This window comes from Lepidothrix coronata, unplaced genomic scaffold (genome assembly GCF_001604755.1).
Source record: "Lepidothrix coronata isolate B3197 unplaced genomic scaffold, Lepidothrix_coronata-1.0 Scaffold97, whole genome shotgun sequence".
Classification (NCBI taxonomy): domain Eukaryota; kingdom Metazoa; phylum Chordata; class Aves; order Passeriformes; family Pipridae; genus Lepidothrix; species Lepidothrix coronata.
The window spans coordinates 1,483,405-1,505,303 of NW_016690277.1; the positions used below are offsets into that span (position 1 = coordinate 1,483,405).

The 21,899-nt window shown below is 46.9% G+C and overlaps 1 protein-coding gene across 1 annotated transcript in view; it reads right to left on the reverse strand.

Moving 5' to 3' along the window:
• The window catches only part of IRS1 (insulin receptor substrate 1), a 53,048-nt gene extending 41,696 nt beyond the window's left edge, over positions 1-11,352 (reverse strand). The window contains exon 1 of the mRNA XM_017822351.1: positions 6,790-11,352. Within this exon, the coding sequence (XP_017677840.1) occupies positions 6,813-10,340 (3,528 nt within the window). The 5' untranslated portion in view covers positions 10,341-11,352 and the 3' untranslated portion in view covers positions 6,790-6,812. The remainder of the gene's footprint in view (positions 1-6,789) is intronic.
• Positions 11,353-21,899: the final 10,547 nt, after the last annotated feature.

Sequence of the window (21,899 nt, forward strand, 5' to 3'; positions counted from 1 at the left end):
CTGTCCACATTTCTCTATACTCATTCTCAGACTTTCAAGTATCACCATCCCAATTCCCTTCAGACCCCAAGCACTTTGCAATTCTCTCCATCCTCATCATCATACTGTAGTTTCTCTGTGTTCCCCAAGTTAATTTCTCTCTCTCATTTCCATCTCCTTCCCATCCCAGTTTCCACAGCTGCTCCCAAACCTCAACTTCCCCACTGTTTTAAGTCAGCAACCCCCAGTCTCCCTTCCAGCCATAGCACAGGTCCCGTGAACAGCTCTTCCCTCCTTTTTCCTCTCTTCTCTTAAGAGTACTGGTTTGTGTAACTCTGTCAATCAAATGCAGTTATCAGTTTCTATTGAGACCTGGCACAGAGGTTAAACCTAAAATAAAACTAGTTTTGGAAAATAATATCTCTTTCTTTTCCATATCGCTGGAGACTAAAGTTATTTTTTTTACAGCTTACATGACTTTATTTACACAATAATCAATCCTGAACAGATCCACTTTCAGAGCTTCAAAAAACTGGAAAAAGCCACCCCACTTTCTTCACAAACAAGCTATAGTTGCACTTAGTGCAACTTACTCAAAAGAACATTCAAGTACATTTACTTTCAGTACTTGTACTCACGTATTTATGAAGTCATGAAAACTCTACAGTCCTAATGAATATAAAAATTTTAGCTAATATAAAGCGGTCCTGAAAAAAACACAACATACTCAAGACATTGGTCAGATAACATTCCCACTTCACAGCTGCTTGCTGCATTTTATTTGAGTTGTAATTCTGTATTTATGAGAGTTATCTAAGGAAACATATGATCTCCCTACAGTTGCTAGTTAAAAATGAGCATCATCCTCACCCTGTGATGTCCTGTTTCATTTTTAAATTTAAACCACATTCAGAAACCAGTTTAAACATTAATTAAATGTGTGCTAAAGAAGTCCAGATAGTACTTCATAATTATCTGAATTTGTTTATAAATCATTCCGTTTCAATTTCTAAGCCAGGAAGACAAAAGAGAAACACCTAAAGCCATTAATTATAAGCTTGTGGTCTTGTTAAACAGAAGAACTGCAAATACACAAGTATGTGGAGACACAGGCTCAATTTTGGCAAATAATTAGCTATGGGAAAAGTGGTGTGTGCATACAGTAAGAAAAGCACTGTTTTGTCTACAGTAATACTCATAAAGCATGGAAAACTTTCATAACATACTGGTATTTACCTTGGTGGTGACCCAAAATTACAGAAACTTCTGTTCTTCAGTTCTGGAAACAACCTTCCCCTAGAAACTTAATTTAATTGTACAAGTCTTGTTTTGGCACCCTTGTGGGTCCCTTCCAACTCAGCATATTCTAGGATTCTATGATCTGCTGTGTTTCTGTTGTTCCACCTTAAGTTTTTTAATTTGAGGAAAAGAACCCAACTATTGAAAACTAATGAAAAAATAAAATAAAAAGCAATCAGTGTCCTAACAAAAATAAAACCCACGTATATAACACAAGAACTACATGAGTAATTTTCTGTTTACCATCATGTGTATTTTCATGAGACCCACACAAATGTTTAGTTCTTCCCTTAGTAGTGTTTTGCTTTAACTGGATACAGGCAAAAGGCTTAACAACTGCATAGATGCCATTGTGCTGCATTCCCGTTGTACTGTATTCCATTTTCTTACATCACCAAAACGGCCCAAACCACCCATGCACTGGGTAAAACAGGCACCATCAAAGCTGCAAGTGAGCCAAGTTACCACTTGCTTACACTACACATATTCTATTTGGTGTTATTAGCACTCAACTTTCAGGAGTTCTCAAACTCATCAACAAAATGGAAATGAGGCTTTGAAGCTTTGGAGATCAAAGCCACATACCTGGATTCATGGTACTATCCTACTACAGCCTTTCCTGCTTCTCCAGAGCCAACATCTCATAGTTTCCTTTTTGGAATATCTTTTGACTATATGTTCAGAACACAAGCTATCAGCAGTTCATCTTCAAAGCCCCTGCTCATCTGAGGAGCCTTCTCACAGCAATCCCAAAAGCAGGATCCACAGCAGATCCACAACATCTGCTCACCTGTAGTATGGTGTTTCTGTGCCAGGGTTTTGGTAGTGGGGGCTACAGGGGTGGCTTCTCTGAGAAGCTGCTGGAAGCTTCCCCTATGTCTGACAGAGCCAATGCCAGACAGCTCCAAGAGGGACCTGTTGCTGGACAAGGCCAAGCCCATCACTGACAGTGGCAGCACCTCTGGGATAACGTATTTAGGACAGGGAAAGAAGGACTGCACAACTGCAGAGAGAGAGAGAAGTGAGGATATGTGAGACCACCTGGATATGTCAAACCACACTGCAGACCCCAAGATCAGTGCAGAAGCAGGGGGAGGTGCTCCAGGCACATGGAGGACCTATGGAGGTCCATGGCAGAGCAGATATCCACCTGCAGCTTGTGGAGGACTCCACACCAGAACAGGAGGATGCCCTAAGGAGTCTGCAACCCTGTGGGAAAAGCACATTGGAGCAGGCTCCTGGCAGGACCTGAGACCCTGTGGAGGCAGGAGACCATGCTGGAGCAGATTCCTGGCAAGACTTGTGACCCCATGGGAGACCCACGCTGGAGCAGTTTGTGAAGAACTGCAGCCCACAGGAAGGACTCACATCGGAAAAGTTTTTTGGAGGACTGTGTCCCATGGGAGGGACCCCACACTGGAACAGGGAGAGAGTGTGAGGAGTTCTCCCCCTGAGAAGTGTGAAGAACTGACCAAAACCCCCATTCACATACCCCTGTGCTGCTGGGGGGAGGAGGCAGAGAAATGGGGAGTAAAGTTATGCCCAGGAAGAAGGGAGGGGTGGGGGGTAGGTGTCTGAAGATTTAGTTTTTATTTCCTATTATCCTACTCTGATCTGATTGGTAATAAAACTAATTTCCCCAAGTCCAGTCTGTTTTGCCCGTGACAGTAAGTGGTAAGTGATCTCTCCCTACCCTTATGTCATGACACTCGTGAGCTTTTTGTTGTATTTTCTCTCCCCTGCCCAGCTGAGGAGCAGAGTGACAGAGTGGCTTTGGTGGGCACCTGGTGTCCAGCCAGGGTCAGCCCACCACATCCATGCAAAACTCTAAGCAGGAGGAAAACGCCTTAGGGCTACACTGCTCTCTCCCCTCACTTTCTCCATGTCACAGGCTGCTGTTTCCGAGCATGACCTGGCGACTGCAGCAACGTGGCCTTCCAGCTACAGCACAAAAGTCCACTCATCAGAGTATCCAAGCACCAAAGAGTCACCAGCTAGGCGAGACACACATAACAGTAGCCAGTTGTCTGAAGGAGAGGTAAATGTTTGGGCAGGAGAGCATTCAGAACTGCATTGAAACTGCTGCACTTTTAACAGGATGAGAGAAGAGAGCCAGGGCAGGGCCAGCTGTTTGGAAACAGCCAAGAATTTATGACAGGGAAGGCAATGGGATGGGAGAGTGCAGGGGAATGCTGTGGGTGCAAGAGAAATGGTTTTCAATTAAATTTGGGAAACAACGTGATTATTTCAGGCAGTATCCCTAATGTTAGGAGGAATAACTACACTTGAAAGAGGTTAAAAATACTTCAGAATCTAATGCCTGAAGAACTTTGAGGCAGCTGGCGAGGAAGGACAGGGGAGCAGGGAATAGGAAAGGAGTTAGCTAGCTTGCAGTAAAGTAGCAACAATCATTTTACCCATTAGATAAATGGCCAACATTTGAGGTCCTTGTCTTGTAGACTGCAAAACCAGAAGATTCCACAATGGATAAAACAAGAGTTATCCAGATAGCTTTGGCCTTTGGGGTGGGGTGGAAGGCTGCCCTACAGAGAGGGTGGAAAACTGCTCTAAAGAGAAGAGGAAAAACAAAAAAGCGCATGTGTAGTCTCTTTGTCAATTCTGAGATTAAAAGTGTATAAAGAAAAACTCATGAAAGAGATGGAGAGTAAAGAAAGGGTACTTAGTGCAGGCTTCCTCATCCCTTGTTCTCATCCCTGCAGCTTCACCTTCCCTTCCCAGCTCCAGATGTTTTCACCTCTCAGCTGTACCTGCAAACATACCAAGTAGCTTTTCCTTCCTCTTCCACGTTTCTCAGACACCAACAGGAGAAGCAATAGCCACAACCTCCTCCCCTCAGCCAAACAGCCTCACCTGCCAGGAGGAGCACAGGGGAAGCTGACCCAGGCTGGACAGCCCGGCTGCTTGCTGGGAAGAGCAGGCAAAGCTCTGGGGAACTGGAGCACCCCTACTGCACCTGGAGTCTTCAGGGGAATGGTTTGGCTGAAGGTGCTCAACAACTTTTTCAGGCATGTGCAAACAGACTGCTTGCAGTCCTGTAAATCGCTCACCTCCAGGCAGATTTTCTCAAGAATGGCATAAGGTATAACCTACATGGGCCGACTCCCCTGGCAAAACTTAAGTTTCACCTCCAAAGCAAAAAAGTACAAGGACAAGTCAAAAAACAGCTGTAAAAATAGCTGTTTGTTTAACACAGACAAAACATCATTGGGTTTCTTTCCTTAACGTGCTCAACAGATGGGCTAGTCGGGCTGAATGTTGCAAGGAAAGTTTCAGTTCATGGCAAGAAATCTGGGAAATAAGAGTCTAAAGGGTTAATGTCTGAGCAAGTAACAAGCAACTAACACAGCTTTATAGTGGGAAGGGAAAGGGAACAGCCATGGCTACAAACTCCCCATATAATTACAACCTGATTCTTCCCCTGCCTCCCAGAAGCTGCTGTGCTTGCTCAGTCCAATCCTAATTTTGGGAAATAAGAACCAACTTCAAACAGCAATTACTCTATTACACACTACTTTTTACAATGCTGCCCTGAAAAACATCTGCATGGTATTTTTCAGCCAGTTCTTATATTAGGTTTTCCACATCCTAATCTTTCACTGAACAGCATAATCACAGTAGGCACCTACCTACCACCACCATGGAGAGCACTGCCACAGCTTTTATGTTAAAGATGACGTGTAGTTCAATTAAATAAGTTGTCTATAGCAAAAGGAAAGCAGTGCAATTGGAAAAAAAACCTGTGTAAGCAAACAGTTATGACACTGCTCCCTCCCAGACCTGCCTTCTCATATCCCTGCACACAGACTTGCCCCTCAATCTCAGCACAGCACAGGCAGTGGGGAACAGCGATGCTCCCAGCAAAGTGACTTGCTGCACAACTTGCTGCATCCTCTGGCAAATTCTCTCCTGAAGAGTTCATAACACCAACGCTCTCCTAAGCAGATATGGATTCCCAGGGTAACAAGAGGCAGCTCAAAAACAGTCTAGATGGGTTCTTGCAAGCACATCCCAGAATAGAGAGACGGTGTGGCTGTGTAAGTTTGTGTACATTTGGTCACAAACCCTGTATGGTGACAGTCAGCACACTCCTGTCAGGTAGCCACAAAAATAATCATTTCCTACCAGTTGCCATTTCAACCAGACCATCAATATTTGCACTGATCTTAAACCTTACCTTGAACTTTGAAACCGACCTGGTAATCCCAGGTCACCTAAGACTAACACCTAATATTGCATGCTCTAAAGGGCAACAGCAGCAAGCGCTAAGTAGCAAATATGAAGAGACTGTTTTGCTCTTGTTCAGGTTATAAGGTTGGATAACGTTTAAAAATGGTGAGCATATGATCACAGGTGTGGTACCAACACCAGCCCTCAGTGTTCCCTAGAGCAGAGTGAACAAGCAATACAAATAGTAAGGTTATTAAACTTACGATGTAAACAGTGGTAAGAGATTCATCTCCCAGTGTCATTGCACATATTCATAGTAACTACTTAAGCTACCCTGATTGCTGCTGCTCAACTATGTAGTAAACCTAAATCGCTCACTAAAATCGAGTGACAAGATTAACTAGATAACTATCTGCTAATGCTGGTCTGCTGCTGAAGGTGAAAACACTCTTCACCTTTCACAAAAGGGCTCACACAGGTGCACTTTCTGAGCTCGAAACAAGATACATTTGTGATGTGCTGCATGAAGCTCCCACCCAACAGAAACATCACACTGCTTGCAACAACGCTCCTACTCATCTTACACATCTGTAATCAACGTGCAACAGCCTGGCAGTTTTTCCCGAATTAAAAATTAAAAGCTTCAGGAAGAAACAGAACCCATCAGTCAATGCCAAGGACAGTTCTTAAGGCCCATTTCTTACGCTGTTTGTAACACTGTGGTGGGTGTGGGACAGCCACACTTAGTATCAACTGAAACACAAGTGACAGATACAATGCTCTAAAGACTTTGAAGGCTGTTTTCAAATTCAAAGCACCTTCCAACAAAACTGAATTAACACTGGTCACAGCCCCTCGAGGTGGATGCTGTTAGCCGTGTTCTGCACACGAGAGAACACGTGCTGGCACGGTTCACTGCTTTACCCTTGGCCACGAGTGTGATTACTGGCCAAACTAGGATTACAACGGGAGTTTCCCGTTTCCAGACCAAAGCCAAAGGTAACTTGCTTTCACACCCACACACTTTTGAAGCACACCTAATTCTGAAAAGTAAAGAAACATGGCAATACCGTACGCACAGCATTGTATCCCCAGCTGAACAGGAGCATCCAAGCGTGCTTTCGAAGCACGGCCAGGCCCACGCAGGTGCGGGCCAGCAGCTGGACACCCGCAGAGATGCCGGGCTTCTGGTTGCTTTTGACACTAAAACACGCTGCACTGAGGCCAAAAGGCACAAGGAAACCAACCCAACGCGTGGCACCCCCGCAGCCTCCCTGGGGCTGTTCAACTCCCTGAATGGAGCCACGGTTCGTCCCGGCTCACCTTCCCCGGCGGGCGCCCGGCTCCTACATCTCCTCCCGCTTCTGGAAGCTGATGCTGGCGTACGCGCTCAGGTCCTCGCCGCAGTGGCCGCTCCCGCGCGGCTGCCCCGGGGGCTTCGGCGGCAGCGGCTGCTTCGCCTCGGCGGGGGCGTGCGGGTGGTGGTGGCGACGGTGGCCGCAGTCCCTCACCAAGTCCAAGTCGATGTAGTTGAGCCCGTTCTCCAGGGCGGGCGCGCCTCCCGGCTCCCTGCGGGCGGCCGCCTCCCCCGCGCCGGGCCGCAGCCACACGTTCTCGAAGGAGGCCGAGCTGTGCCTCTTCACCTCCTCGGCGCCTCCCGCACCGCCGCACGGGAAGGGCGCCCCGAGCCCGCCCGGCGCCCCGCGGGCGGCGCTCGGCGTGGACGAGAAGGTCTCGGAGCTGTGCCGCCGCCGGCCGCCCTGCGGGTCGGCGCGGATCACCTTGGCGCTCTGGTTGCGGCCGGGGCTGAGGCTGACGCGGGTGAAGGCGCTGCCCGTGCCCAGGCCCCCCAGCAGGGAGGAGGAGCGCGGCGGCGCCGCCGACAGCTCGGCCGGCGGCCGCGGCAGCTCCGGGGACGCCGCGGTGGCGGCCGCCGGCGGGGGCTTCTCGGGGGCGGCGCGGCCCCCCCGCACCTCGGCGTAGCTGAGCGGGCGGGCGGGCGAGCCGGGGGACGGGCTGTCGGCGCAGTCCGAGCAGGAGCCCCCGGCGGCCGCGGCGCCCCCGCGCTGCATCGCCACGTAGTCCCGGCCGGGCCGGGCCGCCCGCGCGGCGGGGAAGCCGGGCGGGCAGGGGACCCGCGGCGGGCCCGGCTCCATGTTCATGTACTCCTCGGCCGCCTCGCTGCCCGGCGGCGGCAGGGCCATGCCCAGGGCGCCCGAGGGAAAGGGCGGCTTCTCGCCGGCGATGAACTCGATGTTGACATACTCGCCGGGGCTCTTGGGCTCCGGGGGCAGCAGCAGCGGGGGCTGCTCGCGGGCCCGGGGCAGGGTGCTGGCCTTGGGGCCGCCCAGCGACAGCCGCGTGGGCCGCGCCAGGCGGCCCTTGGTCTGCACGGCCGTGTCCACCTTGCGCGGGGGCTGCGCTTGCGGAGGGGGGCCGCCCTCGGGGCCGCCGCCGCCGCCCAGGCTGTCGCTGCTGGTGGACGAGGACGAATCCTCGGCGGCGTAGAGGAGGCGGCTGGAGCCGAGCGCGATGCGGGGCTGGGGGCTGCCCTCCTCGGCCAGCCTGCCGCCGCCCCGCCGGTGCACGTGCTTGAAGGAGCGCGGCAGCGAGAAGTAGGAGTAGATGGGTTTGTGGTGCGCTGCCGTGGCCACCTCCTCCACCCCCGGCTGCCCCGCACCCCCGAAGTAACAGTCAGGCGGGGTGCTGGTGGTGGAGCCGCTGGCTGGGGACATGTTGATGTAGTCGCTGCCGCCGCAGGGGAGCTTCCCTTCGTTGCTCTCCACCGAGAGTTTTGGGTGGTGGCCGGCACCGTTTGTCCAGATCTTGCCATAGCCTGCAGAGCTGTTGTCGGGGGAGTAGCTGCCGCTGGGGGACATCATCATGTAGCCGTTGGAGTCCACTGTGGCTGGAGGGTGGCGGCCCCCCCTGCCAGGGTTGATGATCTGCTGTGGAGCTGACACGCTCTTAGGACTCATGGGCATATAGTCACCACCCTTTAGGGGCGCCCCACCACTGGGCACAGGGGCTACACCAGGTGACATGGGCATGTAGCCATCATCCGTGTGCGGGGCGGAGTTGGTCCGATGATGGCCACTGTCCAGGTGGTGCATCTCCAGGCACTCCTCTGGGTAAGAGTGAGTGGGCACAAAGGCTGAATGGCGGTAGGAGGGCAGCCGGCTGCTGCCACAGGGGTAAGAAGGCAGCATCTCCGTGTACTCCTCAATGGAGGCCACTGAAGACTGTGAGGGTGTCTTCTGGTGGGAGATGGTGGGTGAAGTGCCTGCAGAGTGAGTCCGCTTTCTGAATGCCTTCTCTAAGTCGGCAACCTCCTCACTACCACCTCGAGGACAGCAGGGTGTACTAGGATAGCGGGGCTGCTGCTGTGGGTGGCAGGTGCGTGGGATGAAGTGGCCATTGGGGGCTGCCAAGCTGCAGCAAGAGGAGGTGGCCTTCCCCCCCATACAGATGTAGTTGAGGTCTTCATCACCCCGGGCTGGTGGGGTGTGTCCCAATGAATCAGGGGTCACACTGCGGAAAGAGCTGCGAAAGTCACATGGGCTGGAACCGTACTCATCAGAAGAAATAAATCCACCATCACTAGGGGAGCCGGAAACCGAAGCACTGGACCTTCGTGGAAACAGGCAGTCTGAGGTGGAGCCGTGGCCACTCGTGCTGCTGGATGACAGGCTGACTGGACTGGTGGCTGAAGGAGAGCAGCGCGAGGAAGGCATTGGGATGGACCGGCTGTGGTTGAGTGGAGGATGGAGCCTGGAGTTGCCACGGTGTCTATGCGAATGAGTCCGGTTAGCACTGGGACTAACTGGGCTACCATCCACAGAGGCAGGTCTTGACATTGTGCCTTCCCCATCACTTGATGCTCGAACCCGGAAAGAGCTGGGTTTGCCACCTGTACCTCCACCACCAGCAGGAGAAGTGGCCGTGACACTCTCGGTTCTGGACCGCCGACTGAGGCCCACTTGGCTAGGTGGAGGGTTGTTGACATGGTGCCTGCTGCGAAGGGGCACAGAGATGGGGTTGGAACAGTTTGAGGAGGACTGGCTCTTGCTGCGGGGCCGGAATTCCTCACTCATGGCTCGCATGGCCTCCAGGATAGTTTCATGCATGTTCTGAGCCACCACTGAGTCATCCACTTGCATCCAGAACTCACCGGGCCCAGTGACAGCTGAGCGTCCCACCTCAATGAAGAAGAAGTTCTCAGAGTGACCACAGCGGCGGATATTGAGCAGCTGCAGCACCACAGCAGCCGCATCTGAATTCAGCTTCACAAAGCTGATGGTCTTGTTAGTCAGGCACAGGCGGTAGATGCCAATCAGGTTCTTTGTCTGGCCTAGGCCCTTAGGCTTCAGAATTACTTGCCAAACTTCCTTAAAAGCTGGGCCAGGGGCTACCTCACCATAGCTGTCCTCACCTGCTTCCCCGAGTCCCATGCTGCTGCCTCCAAAGGTGACATCGCTGTGGTGGTGGTGGTGATGGTGATGGAGGTGGTGGTGGCCCTTGGCCCTGTTGTGCAACTGCAGCAGCGCTTGGTACCAGCTCTCCTGTTCAGGCTCGCTGTCAGCTGCAATGGCAAAGTGCTCGTCCTTGGTGTAGAGGGCCACCAGGTGCTTGTTCTTGGAGTCAGCCCGTTTGTTGATGTTGAAGCAGCTTTCTAGTGGGATAGAGCGCTTGGGGGCCCCTGACTTGTGTCTCCATTTCTTCTCATTCTCGTAATACTCCAGCCGGGCGGGTCCAGACTCACTGGCTGCCCTCAGCACGAAAAATCGTTTATGCATGCTCTTGGGTTTGCGCAAGTAACCCACCTTTCTGACATCCGAGAAGAAGCCCTCGTTATTATCCGTGGGGCTAGCCATGACGAGAGGCGGTGGAGCTGCTACTGCAGCTCGCAGTCTGCAAGACCCCAAAACAGCCAAGCCAGCCGTAAAAGGCAACCACCTAAAATAAAATTCATGCAACAACAATTAAAAAAAAAAAAACGGCAAAATAGCTCAGGATCCTCTTTTGAGAACAGGACGGGGGAGGGACAGAAGCAGGGTGAGAGCAGCTGTTCAGTGGCCGAGGCAGCTTCCAGCACCAAATCAGAGTTTGTGTTGCTGTTTATGCCCAAATCGCCCTTAGATGGGTAAGCTCGTCCTTAAAAAGTCCAGTCTCGATCAGTCCAGACGAAAGTCTTGTCCCAAGAGCAGCTGCCGGGAGAGACGCATCTTCCTTTGCAGGGGTCGGGCTCCGGCGGGGCCGGGAGCGGGGCGGGGGTCCCCTTCCTCCGCTCCCTGCTCCCCTTCCCCGGCTCAAGTTTGCCTCCGCGAGCAGCGATCTCTGTTGCAGATTAAATATCCTCTCGGGGGCGGAGATTGTTTTGCAAAGTCCGGGGTTTGCACCCAAAAAATACACGCTGCTTTCCCCCCTCTCGCCCTCCCCCAAAAAAGAGAAAACAAACAAATAAAAATTAAAAAAAAAAAAAAGGCGCCCACAACACAACCTCCCTTCCCCAAATATCAGCGCCGAGGCTGCTGCTCCCGCTCGTGCGTGCGGAGGAGGCTGGCGACCCCATTCAGTCCCATCTCGTTAGGCAGAGAAAGTGCCATTTCCACACGCGGCGCAGCCCGGCAGCGGCGGGAGGGGAGGCAGCCCGAGTGCCGAAGGAACATCCTCTCTTCCTCCTCCTCTTCATTCCAGGCGGCAGCGCCTCAGCGGCCGGCGGCGCGGCCCCCTCCCGTGCCCCAGCCCGGCGGGCGAGCGGGCACCGCCGCGGCAGCTCCTTCTCCGCCGGCTTCTCCTCGGAGTTTTCCGGCGCCCCGCACCAAAACAGGCGGCGGGGGCCGCGCTCGCCAGTCCAGCCCCCTCCGCCCGCCGCCGCGGCTCAGGCTCACTCCAAGGAGAACAACACGTGACGGCGCCAGTGCGTGGACCATCCCCGGAGCCGCCGCCGGGCTCCCGGCCAGCGCCGCCGCCCCGCCCTCCGCCCTGCCCTCATTCAGCGCGGCCGCGGGGCCGCCGCCAGCGCGCCCCCATTGGTGCCGCGGCCCGTCCGTCACGGCGGCGGCGGCGCCCGGCCGGGCTGGGGCGCGGCGCGTAGTAAAGGAGGCGTAGACGCCATTCAGCGCAGTGTTATTTATACCCGCCGCCGGCGGCCTCTGCAGTGTGGCGGCTCCCGGGCTCGGCGGGCGGGCGGGGAGCAGTTCCTACCCGTCCGCGGCCCCGGCGGGGCAGCTCCGGGCGCGGAGCCGCTGCGGGGGAAGCGGGGCCGTGCCCGCCCCGCGTGGCCGCGGCTCGTTCCACTCCCCGGGAGCCGCTCCCGGCTCAGCCGCGGCCGGTCCCCGGCAGGAGCGGGGTCTCAGCCCGGCGCTGCCTCCGCGGCGGGCGAGGCCGGGCCCCCGCACAGCTGCCCCGGCCGTGCGGCGGTTCCCGCGTGTCCCCGGCCGTTCTGTGCTGAACCGAACCGAACCGAACGCGCAGCGGGAGCGGCCGTGCCGGGTCTGGGCTCTCCCCGCGGCGCCGGGGACAAGTGCGGGAGCCGTGCGGGCACATCCCCTGCTCAATGCTGCCCTCTGCGGGGGCGGGCCCGCCCTCCGCTTGTCTGCCGGGTCGGGGTGCTGATTTGGGGGGTCGATTTGTTTTTCCCTAGTGCTGTTAATGATGGGTGACCCTGGGCATCCCGCGCAGGGCAGTGGGTCTTTAATTAGCCTTTTGCTGGCACTGCCCTACCCGAGCAGGCTGATCCCCAGCTGGTCAGAGGTGAAAGCGCCACAGCAGCGCTCGCACCTACTCTTTAAGGTTAATATTCAATATAAAATTCGTCTCGTTTGGATTTGTGTAAATCCAAGCAAGGAACAAATAATTTTTAGGCTTTTTCTAATACATCTGCATTACAAAGTTTGTTGCCAGGTAGATGATGGTTGTACAATTATTTGAGATGAGCATTTAGCTGATCAAAAGGTGAAAAATTCCCTTGAAACAATTACAGAAAAACATGGAGAACCCAGAAAGGGCAACAGGCAGCACTGCAAGCCACCCTCTCACGTTATCCTATAGATAACATGGTAAAACAGAGCATTGTTTAAAGGTATTTACCAAACACAAGATAACAATTTCTAATGTAGGAGCAGAGTCTAGCTGGTAGAGCTAGACAGAGAATGAGAAGGAAAGACAATCCAACCTATAACAATAACCTGTATTATCAGCACATTCTTTCCTACACTTCACACTATAGTTAATCATGACAAAAACAGATATTTGTATTGATATATCCCTTATACATACAGAGATAAAGCTTACTTCAAACCAAATGTATGTCTATCCTCCAGCAAGCAGAACGACAGGAAACCTCTCCCCCAGCCCACACCATGGAGCTGAGGGACAGAATTGCAGCCCAAAGGCATATTAAGATCAGCTATCATGGCTGTCATTAATGAAAAAGTATGTTTTGTGGGAAGAGGGCACCCATGGCTAAAAGGTCCTGTGGCAGGACAATAGCTCCTAAACCTCCTGTCCCTGTACCTTCCCAAGCACAGGAACGCACGTTTGTGCACAGTGTTACATATGTAACACTTTTTCAATTAAACATTCTACACCTAATAGGTAAGCTTACTAATATTAAATAATAATTTGTATTTGCTCTGCTCCATTCTTTCTCTTGGCAGGTGTTTCATTGATATACACATGTAAGTAGAAGTAGAATGATCTCTTGATGGAGGATAACCACTATCTTGTTTGCATTGTGTTGCACAAGGGAACATGGATTTGAGGGTAAAAGCAAGAAACAGTCCTAGAATCAAAGAATTTCTTCAGTTGGAAGATACAGGGATTATCAAGTCCAAATCCCTTCTCCTCACAGGACTACCTAAAACCCAACCATATGGCTCAGGGCATTGTCCAAACACTCCTTGAACTCTGATAGACCAGGTGTTGTGACCACTTCCCTGGGGAGCCTGTTCCAGTGACCAACCACCCTCTCAGTAAAGAACCTTTTCCTAATGTCCAATCAACTGCCCTTGAGCCTTTCATTCCATTCATACCATGTTCTGCCCACAGTATGTGGGCAGACAGTGTGTTTAACTGTGTTTCATTCACCTTGGAAACATTATCTTCAATAATAACTGGGTTTGCAGATACAATAAAATTTGGTTGTTCTTATCTGGTAATCAAGGGGATTCAGTAAATATCCCAGAAGTGCTTTCAAACTACATACAGATTCATGTCCTTTGCCCAGCAGAAGTAACAAGCAATAACTAATACTTCCACCATATTTCGAAAACTATTTTTTAGAGATAGTTTGCATCATGCCAGACCACATCTTGGAATTGTTTTCTTGCTTTGTGAGTTCCAAAGCTCTGAAGTACTGCACTTCTCTGTAAGGTACATAAGCGTGCACACCAGTACACAAAGAGAAGAATGTACCCTTATTTTTTTGTATTTAAATACTCCCCCTGCTTTGAATTTTGAAAATTCAGACTTTGCAATTATTTGCAAAGGGGTTCACATAGTAGAATATCCTGGCAGAAAGTCAATGCTTTAATTCCCTGTATAAATACCGATGGCTGACTCTCTATACAAAAAATTCATCTTCAATAAATGAGAACAAAATTGGGGTTGCTGTTTCAGTATCCATGTCCAAATCCTAAATTCCATACAACCAAGTTTCTGCAGTACTCTTTAATCATCCCCATGTTCAGATCACAGACCTCAGAATATATTGGAACTAACTATGCTCTTGAAGACAATGACATAAAGAAAGGAAAAGACTGTAATAGAACAGATAAGGATCAAAGTTCCTAATTTTTATCTGCCTTAGTAAATTGTTGAAGATTAATTTATCATGGGGTAATCTCATAAGGAATAAAGTGCTTGAGACATTAAGTTCTCAGAGTGTCACTACTAAACCTGGCAGAGTAAAGTGGATATTTTGATGGGATAATCAAAACCTCTGTTTTGGTAATGCTGCATTGGGGGAATGGCATCCCAGGAAGGCCACTGCCAGGATCCAGAAGTAACTAAAGAAGTAGTGTTGCTCTAAATCACAATGAAGATTAGTTTCTCTTGCAGCCACCTTTACCTGTTCACATTTAGATTCTCATCTAGCTGCAAAAATGGCGTGAAAGTAGGAGTTAAGACTAAACATGCACCCTTAATGCAGTAAGAAAAAAAAAAACACTATTCTTTTCAAGTGACTGTTCAGGTGACTGTTGATTTTTTTTTTGCCTCTGCCATCCACTACTTTTATAGCTTTTATGGCTCTTTTTTCCCCAACCTTTCTCTCCTCTACCACATCTCTGTGCACTTTGTTCACTTTCTTGTGTACCTGACTGTTCTGTTAAAAGGGTGTTAGACTTGTTATTACTTTCTTCTAGAATTTTAGGGTCCACTAAAAATCTCTCTTTGCATACAAACCAAAATAAACATTCCCCAAGGTGAAGTTACATCAGTAAGTCTCTAAGAAAAACAGCATGACTCTTGTTCACCAGCTTCATCATTCCACTTTCCAGATCCACAAGTTGCTCCCTCTAACCCCCACTCCAAACTGTTCCTAAAACACTTGATTTCATTTCCCACACCCAACTCTTCAGATAAAACAAAACAATTCTATTTCTGAGCATCATATCATGAAAAACAAACAAACAAACAAAACCTCAAACAAAAACAAACAAAACCCAAACAACAAACACAAAAAAAACCAACCAAACAAAAAAACAGGTCAGGAAACCAAAAACTTCTGAACATTATTTTCTTTCACTTCCTACTGAGTTGGAATCAAGTTTGTCCAGGAGCAAGAATAAGCCACTCTACAAGGAAAGGGGAGCCAGATGCCAGTGACCTCCCCAATAGCAGCCTACTCCTGTTGCACCAAATGAGGTGAGCAGGGCAAACTGGTGCTTTTTTAATGCAAGATTTCTCTTACATTTAAACAGAATTCCCTGTATTTCAGTTTGTGGCCATTGCCTTTTGTGCTTACGCTGGGCACCATGGAGAAGAGCCCAGTTCTCTGTCCATCAGATTGACACAGGTTGATTTCCAAGGTTGATTTGATTGCATATTTTATTTGTTTAAGCTCATTTGTAGTATTTACTTTACTACGTTCAACAGTAAGGATGAAACTTGCGTAACTTCTCCTTCAAAAATTGCATGGCTGTCTCTAAACTAGTTAAATCATTATTTAAGTAAACAAGTTGTTTAATTTTTCTGTTAAAGGAATGGTAGTAATATCACGATTACAGATCTCGCATCCCAGACTTCTACTGTCATCTCTTAGAGGCAAACCAAGAACACATATGGAATGACTGATTAGGATCTTCGAATGTGTTACATTAAACAGTTCTGTTCACAGCTGTATCTCACTCTATCACAGTAATGAGAACTGGAAAGGTCTAAGGCATCTTTTCCATACCTCACTTATTAGGATTGTTTCTATCATGTATTCTCCAGTTCATATGTAGAACAACTTTACTCATATCAGCATTTAGACAGAGCACATTAATTATATGAAATATTTAAGTTATGTTCTAGTGATCAGTTAGGCAGTTTTCATCTTAAACAACATGCTATTAATTCATACAGATTATATTTTTTGTATTTTACTGCCTCCCTATGTAGCTTCATATGTCTCTATTTAAAGAAGCCAGAAAAGATAAAACATTATTCCTATGCTTTCCATGGGGGAATATGGATATCCCAGCTGAAGTATCACTAAACTAACAGGACGCTCAGTAATACTTTTGGATAATTCCCAGACTACACTGATCAACCTTCAGCTCTGCATCTATTATCTTTAGATTTCCATCTTGTAACATGTTCAAAAAATGTTTCAAATGCTTCACAGACTTTTTTTTTTGTGCTTTAATTCTGTCTCCTTCACCACAGACAAAATTGCCTGAAGCATGAATTTCAAAAGGCAAGTTACAGAATCTTTTATCCAATTTATAATAAGTGTTGTCTGTGCATGGCTCAAAGCAATGGTCTCAAGCAGTTTCTGACTGAGGAAGGGAGCTTCATAGGTCCATAGGGGTTTGTTTTTTTACCACTGTTGCAAAGTCCACAGAGGTATGAAAATGAAAGCCAAATAGAAGGTTTTGCCCATGGTTACTTGATGACAGCAGCAAGTCTTGGTCTTGCTCAGTCAGCTTTATTTCATCTTTGAGGTGTCAGAGTGTTTAACCGTGAACGACAGATAAAGCAGAAGGTAATGTGTGTGCTATTGCCCACAGTGCTATTCAATAATTATAGAAGAAAAGAAGTAAACATGTTGATCCCGACAGGATCCCATGGGTGATACCCTTCTGAGGCAAGAATCAGCTCCCTGTCCGCTTGCTCTGCTGGAGAGGAGCGAACGGAGCCGGGCTGTGCCAACCACCTGCTCTGACATTGCGCCATCGAGGTGGGTTATCTGTGCTCTGCAGTTCCCTGTGTCAGAAGCTGCATGGAAAGGGTGCAGCACCAAGTCAGAGCCCCTGCCCTTGGCCATAAGGACACTGCTGTGACCAGCTGGCTTTGCTGCTAGTTCTTGTGCTGCACTCTGCTCTCAGGGCTCATTACTTCCAAACAGGATGCGCTGCGGGTGTTTGATCATGACTGATTCCTCAGTTGTGTTTGTCAGGAAATATGGGACTGAAAAATGGGATGACAGAGCAAAAGAATAAGCAATGGTTTCCAGAGAAAAAAGAATATTACTGTGTTTTCTTCAAAGAGTTTAGCAGTGGAGCTTATCTAAAGACCTGACTTACATCCAGTGATAGTGGGCAAAATTTATTGATTTTATCAGTCTAGGAAGGCATGGACTCACTTCACAGGCTCCAGCTGTGATTTGGAATTCCTTGAGCTTTCACTTGTGTGATATGATCAAGCTTAATCAGGGCCTGCTGATCATAAATGGAACGTACTTTCTTGGTCTCTGCTCTTTCAAAGAATTACTAAAGGTTCAAAGAGTTGCAGAAAAGCCCTAGTGGCACTATGTGATGCTGGGCAATAAAATGGTAACCTTAAATGCATGCAGGAAAAAGCAAGTCTGACTTTACGTATTCAGTGACACACTCCAAGTTAATTACAGTTACTTTTGAAGACGGTCTTGGAATTGTAAGAATTAGCTCTTTGAAAACATCAGCTCAGCATTCTTTTGCAGTCAAAAAACCAAACAGAACATTAGAAATTATCATGTAAAGGAGAAAAAACAAAATAGAGAACAATATTTTTTTTACATGTAAAAATCTATTGCACATCTTGTCCTTGCCTACTATGGAAAAATTCTACTTTGTGGTGTTGAAAACAATATTAAGGAACTGGAGAAAGATAAGAGTAAATGATCAAAGACAGCTCAAACTGAGCTAGCAGACTAAGATTTTTCAGATTGGATAAAGAGTGTCTGAGAAGGGATGTGACAGATACCCAGAAATATCATTACTGGCATGGAGAAGGTGAAAAGGATTGATTGTTCCAATACAAAAGACAAAGAACATGGACTGAAAGTAGAAGGTTCAAAACAAATACAAAGTTACTTGTTCAGACAATGTCAATGAACCTGTGACATCACTGCCACAGAATGCCACGACTTGAAAAATCACAGGACGAGTACTTCGTAAAGTCTGTCCATGCAATAGAAAGATCCCACAGCCAGGTCCAGGACTGCACGAGGTACAGAAGCTGAGAGGGTGCTCAGGGAAGTGCCACTGTTTATGGCTCTTACTGCTGTACATGTCTCTGTCAGCAATGAACAGCCTAGATGGACCTTGGTATGATGCAGGACACAGGCCTCTGCTTTTAAGATTAATTTCACTTGATCCTGTAAGTGTTCTTTGATATATCTTCACACTTTCTGTGTTTGAATCCATAGCCTGGGCTGTGCACAGCCTCCTATGGTATGACAAAGTTCTGTAAGAAATACTGTTACTTGTGAGCCATCATTTGACTCAAAATTTGCATTAACAAAACTGCAGCATTAATTGGAGGGGACCGCAGAACCAGATTTTTGGACTCTGTTTAATGATAATTCATATTCATGTCACATAATGGGCATTATTAATCTAAGTGTATTCCAGTTTTAAAATTCTTATTATTCCAATGCTTCAGCTTATTCTTGGTCAGGAAGCACAGTTTACTAACCTTCACTTCCTAGCCAGTAAGAACCAAAAATTCATCCCAAAACCATCATGATTTGCAAATAGTTAATTACAGTATTAGATTGCATGTATGTCCTTTGAGATCACACTGGAGATCCTGCACCATGACTTTTCACTGGACAACTTTTGAACTTACATTCTCTTAAATCCCTATTATTTTGTATATACTGCTTATTGATTTTTTGTTGTTGTTATCATAGAATATGCTGAGTTGGAAGGGACCCATCAGGATCATTGAGTCCAACTCCTGGCACTGCACAGGAAATCCCAAGAAGAGAGAAAGACAGTGAAGTCCAACTTTCAGAAGGTTTTGTCAGGCTAAATAAATGTTGATATTTCAAAACACAAGCTCAAGGGGATGTATCTCAGAAATCCTCTGGACACATGAAATAAGAGATGTATGAGTATTCTGCAGAATTATAGCAGAACCAATGATGAAGCAGTGAAAATGAGGACACCCCCTCTCATTTTTCCACAGTTACTGCACTGTACTATTTTAAAATATACCACAGAAACCCTCATAAAATAGTTTCCTTCGTCCAGAGAAATTCATAAACACATTTGTAAAACAAAATTTTCTACATTTAAGAAACACACAGAGTTGTAAACATTTATGTTAATTCTACCTTACTTAACAGAAACATTTAGGAACCTGCCAAATATCCTGTTCACTTATTGCAGTAAGAAATCCAATGATTTTTTAAAAAGAGCTGTTGGACAAAGAATGATTCAAAGTACAAATTAAATGACTTGCTTAGAATCCCACACCTCTCCTAAGCCATACTATCTCAACAGTTTCTGGGACAAGACCCAGAAAATATCCATATGCTAGTGTGTGATGCAAGCAGTACTGGTTATAATTTCACTATTTATACACCGGTTTTCATTACACCTTACAATATGCAAAGGTGTTTGGCGTGAAATCAATATCCCAGAAAATATGATTGTGACATGTTCCATAGTAAAGGGCCTTTCTGGGATGGTCCAAACTGGACTTATCTTGGCATCACCTTAATTGGAAGTAGTTGTTACCAGTCTTCATCTTTTTTCTGTTCCTTTTTGCAGATTTCTGCTAAAAATTTTTAACCATGACCCCCATAAGGAGACCCTACATCAGAGATCAAGGAGGAATATGGTAAAACACTCAGGCACAAGTTGTCATCCAAAGTCTGTTTTCTCCTTGATTTCTAGATGCACCTGTAGCTGATTCAAGTGCAGGTTTTCAGCAAGTCCCCTTTAAATTTTAAATATAAAAACATGGTGTAAGCACACTTTTGCATGTTAAGTAGCATGCCTTATATTTTAGTTTTCCCCAGTTGCCAAAAGGATTTATCGGCATTTTGGGGAGGATTTGCAGGGTGGATGGCAGGGGGTGTGTATAAAATACCAAATATATTTACTTTCATATATGCCCACTGATGAGTAAGTATGCCTGCAAGTTCATACATTTCATCATGCAAAGGAAGGCACTGAAAGAATTTAAAACCCATTTTCACATTATTCAATTTTCTTCATACTTTCAGGACTCAAAATTTTCTTGACTGATGTCAGACAAAAAGCAAATTTAGGAAATCTTAGACAAAACCTAATCAATTGTTTTCAATTCTACCTGCATAAATAAGTAATTCAAGCTACATTTCTTTTTTTACCACTATTCAAATGTTTCTTTTTCTATCCCATTCTGAATAGCCTAGTCAAAATCCATTAATTTCTCTCAGCTTCAACCTCTAGTTACTGCAGGTTTGCTGTTTAAAATGAAAGGCACCACCAACATTTAAAATGCTACTACAGTAATTACCACTTAAATGATACATGCCAAATTAAAACAATTTTGGGGACATTGCTGAAGAAACTTCTCAGCCTAATGGAAGTTAATAACTGCTGCTTACCTGGAACATCGTTACTATTGCTGCTTAAATAAGGTCACATTTAATTAATAGGTCATGAGCAAGAACAGTCTTTACAATGCCTGATCCTGGCTCCTTGCAAATGTTTTCTAGACTCAGTTGAAGGTGCAGGTGCTCCTGCAGAAGGACAGAGGTCTTGAGTGGAGCGTGGATGATGCCCCCCAGTCCCGTGCCAACACTTCAGCTGTGTGAGCATCTGAAATGGCACCTGCCCCACAGCATTTAAGTGTCCTGGTCACCCCAAAGAGGTGGTTAGAAGCACTGGTTTCACAGATTAGAAAATCCTGATCTGATTCAAGGGCACAGAACAACTAATTGGATCTGAAGTAATGGGGTTTGAGGTTTTGAAGTTCAGGAATGCCAAACAATGTGGATTATATTACCATAAACACATGGATCGGTGGGACTCCAATCAATGGGAAACAGCTCTGTTCTATGAAGGATTTAGTAATGGGAATAGCAACTTAAAACCAAAAAACAAATGAGGAAGAAAATCCAACATGAAGAAATGTTAAATTTATCTGCCTTCTTCAACATTTCTCTGTTTATTTTTAGTATGTCAGACAGCTTAGAATTGAGCAAGAAAATCAGACACTGGTCCCAGAAAGCCAGTGGCTTTGCCCTCTAGGCTAAAATTTGTTTGTGCTTTTTTTTTTCAATTATTGTAGAATTGTACATAGATTAAATTACTGAAATACGCAGAGTTCAGTTTATTATGTGTCTAAGATGTACCAGGTTCGAAAAAGACTGTGATAAAATAATGGGGTTTGGTTTTCATCTTCATTCCTAGATCTGATGTGATTTGAATTAGAAATAACTTTAGGACTATCATAAAAAAGGTCCAATCTTTGTCTTTTATGAGCAAAGCAAACAACTTGAATCTATGCAACTAAAAGCTGTTTACCAAACCAGTATGTGTGTTTATCCCTAAATAAATCTGTCACAGGGCTGTTACATAATTTGTTTCTAGCAAGTACTTTGAAAAATTGCTATTTAACAGATCCTGGAACTTCCTTCCAAAAATTGTCTTTTGACATTTTTCTGAGTTTAATAATAGAAAAATATATCCTTCTTTCTGAATATGAGAAACAAGAAGATGGGAAAAAGCCTGCCATCCCAGTACAGTGCTGGGATCGGGCCGTAAAACAATCATTGAGCTAATTTTAAAAAATAAATTATTTCAAATAAATAAATTTAAATAATATATATATATATATATAGCAGTTAAATCTCTGTTTCATTAGTAAACTGAGGAGATCGAAATTACTGTTAATTCCAGGGCCAATGTAAACTCTTTCTGCTCCCTGTGAAAATATTCCAGCAGAAAGTTGCATATATAGAAAGAAAATGAAATACTAATTTATGCACTTATGTTTACAGGGAAAAGCTGTATTAGCTGAAT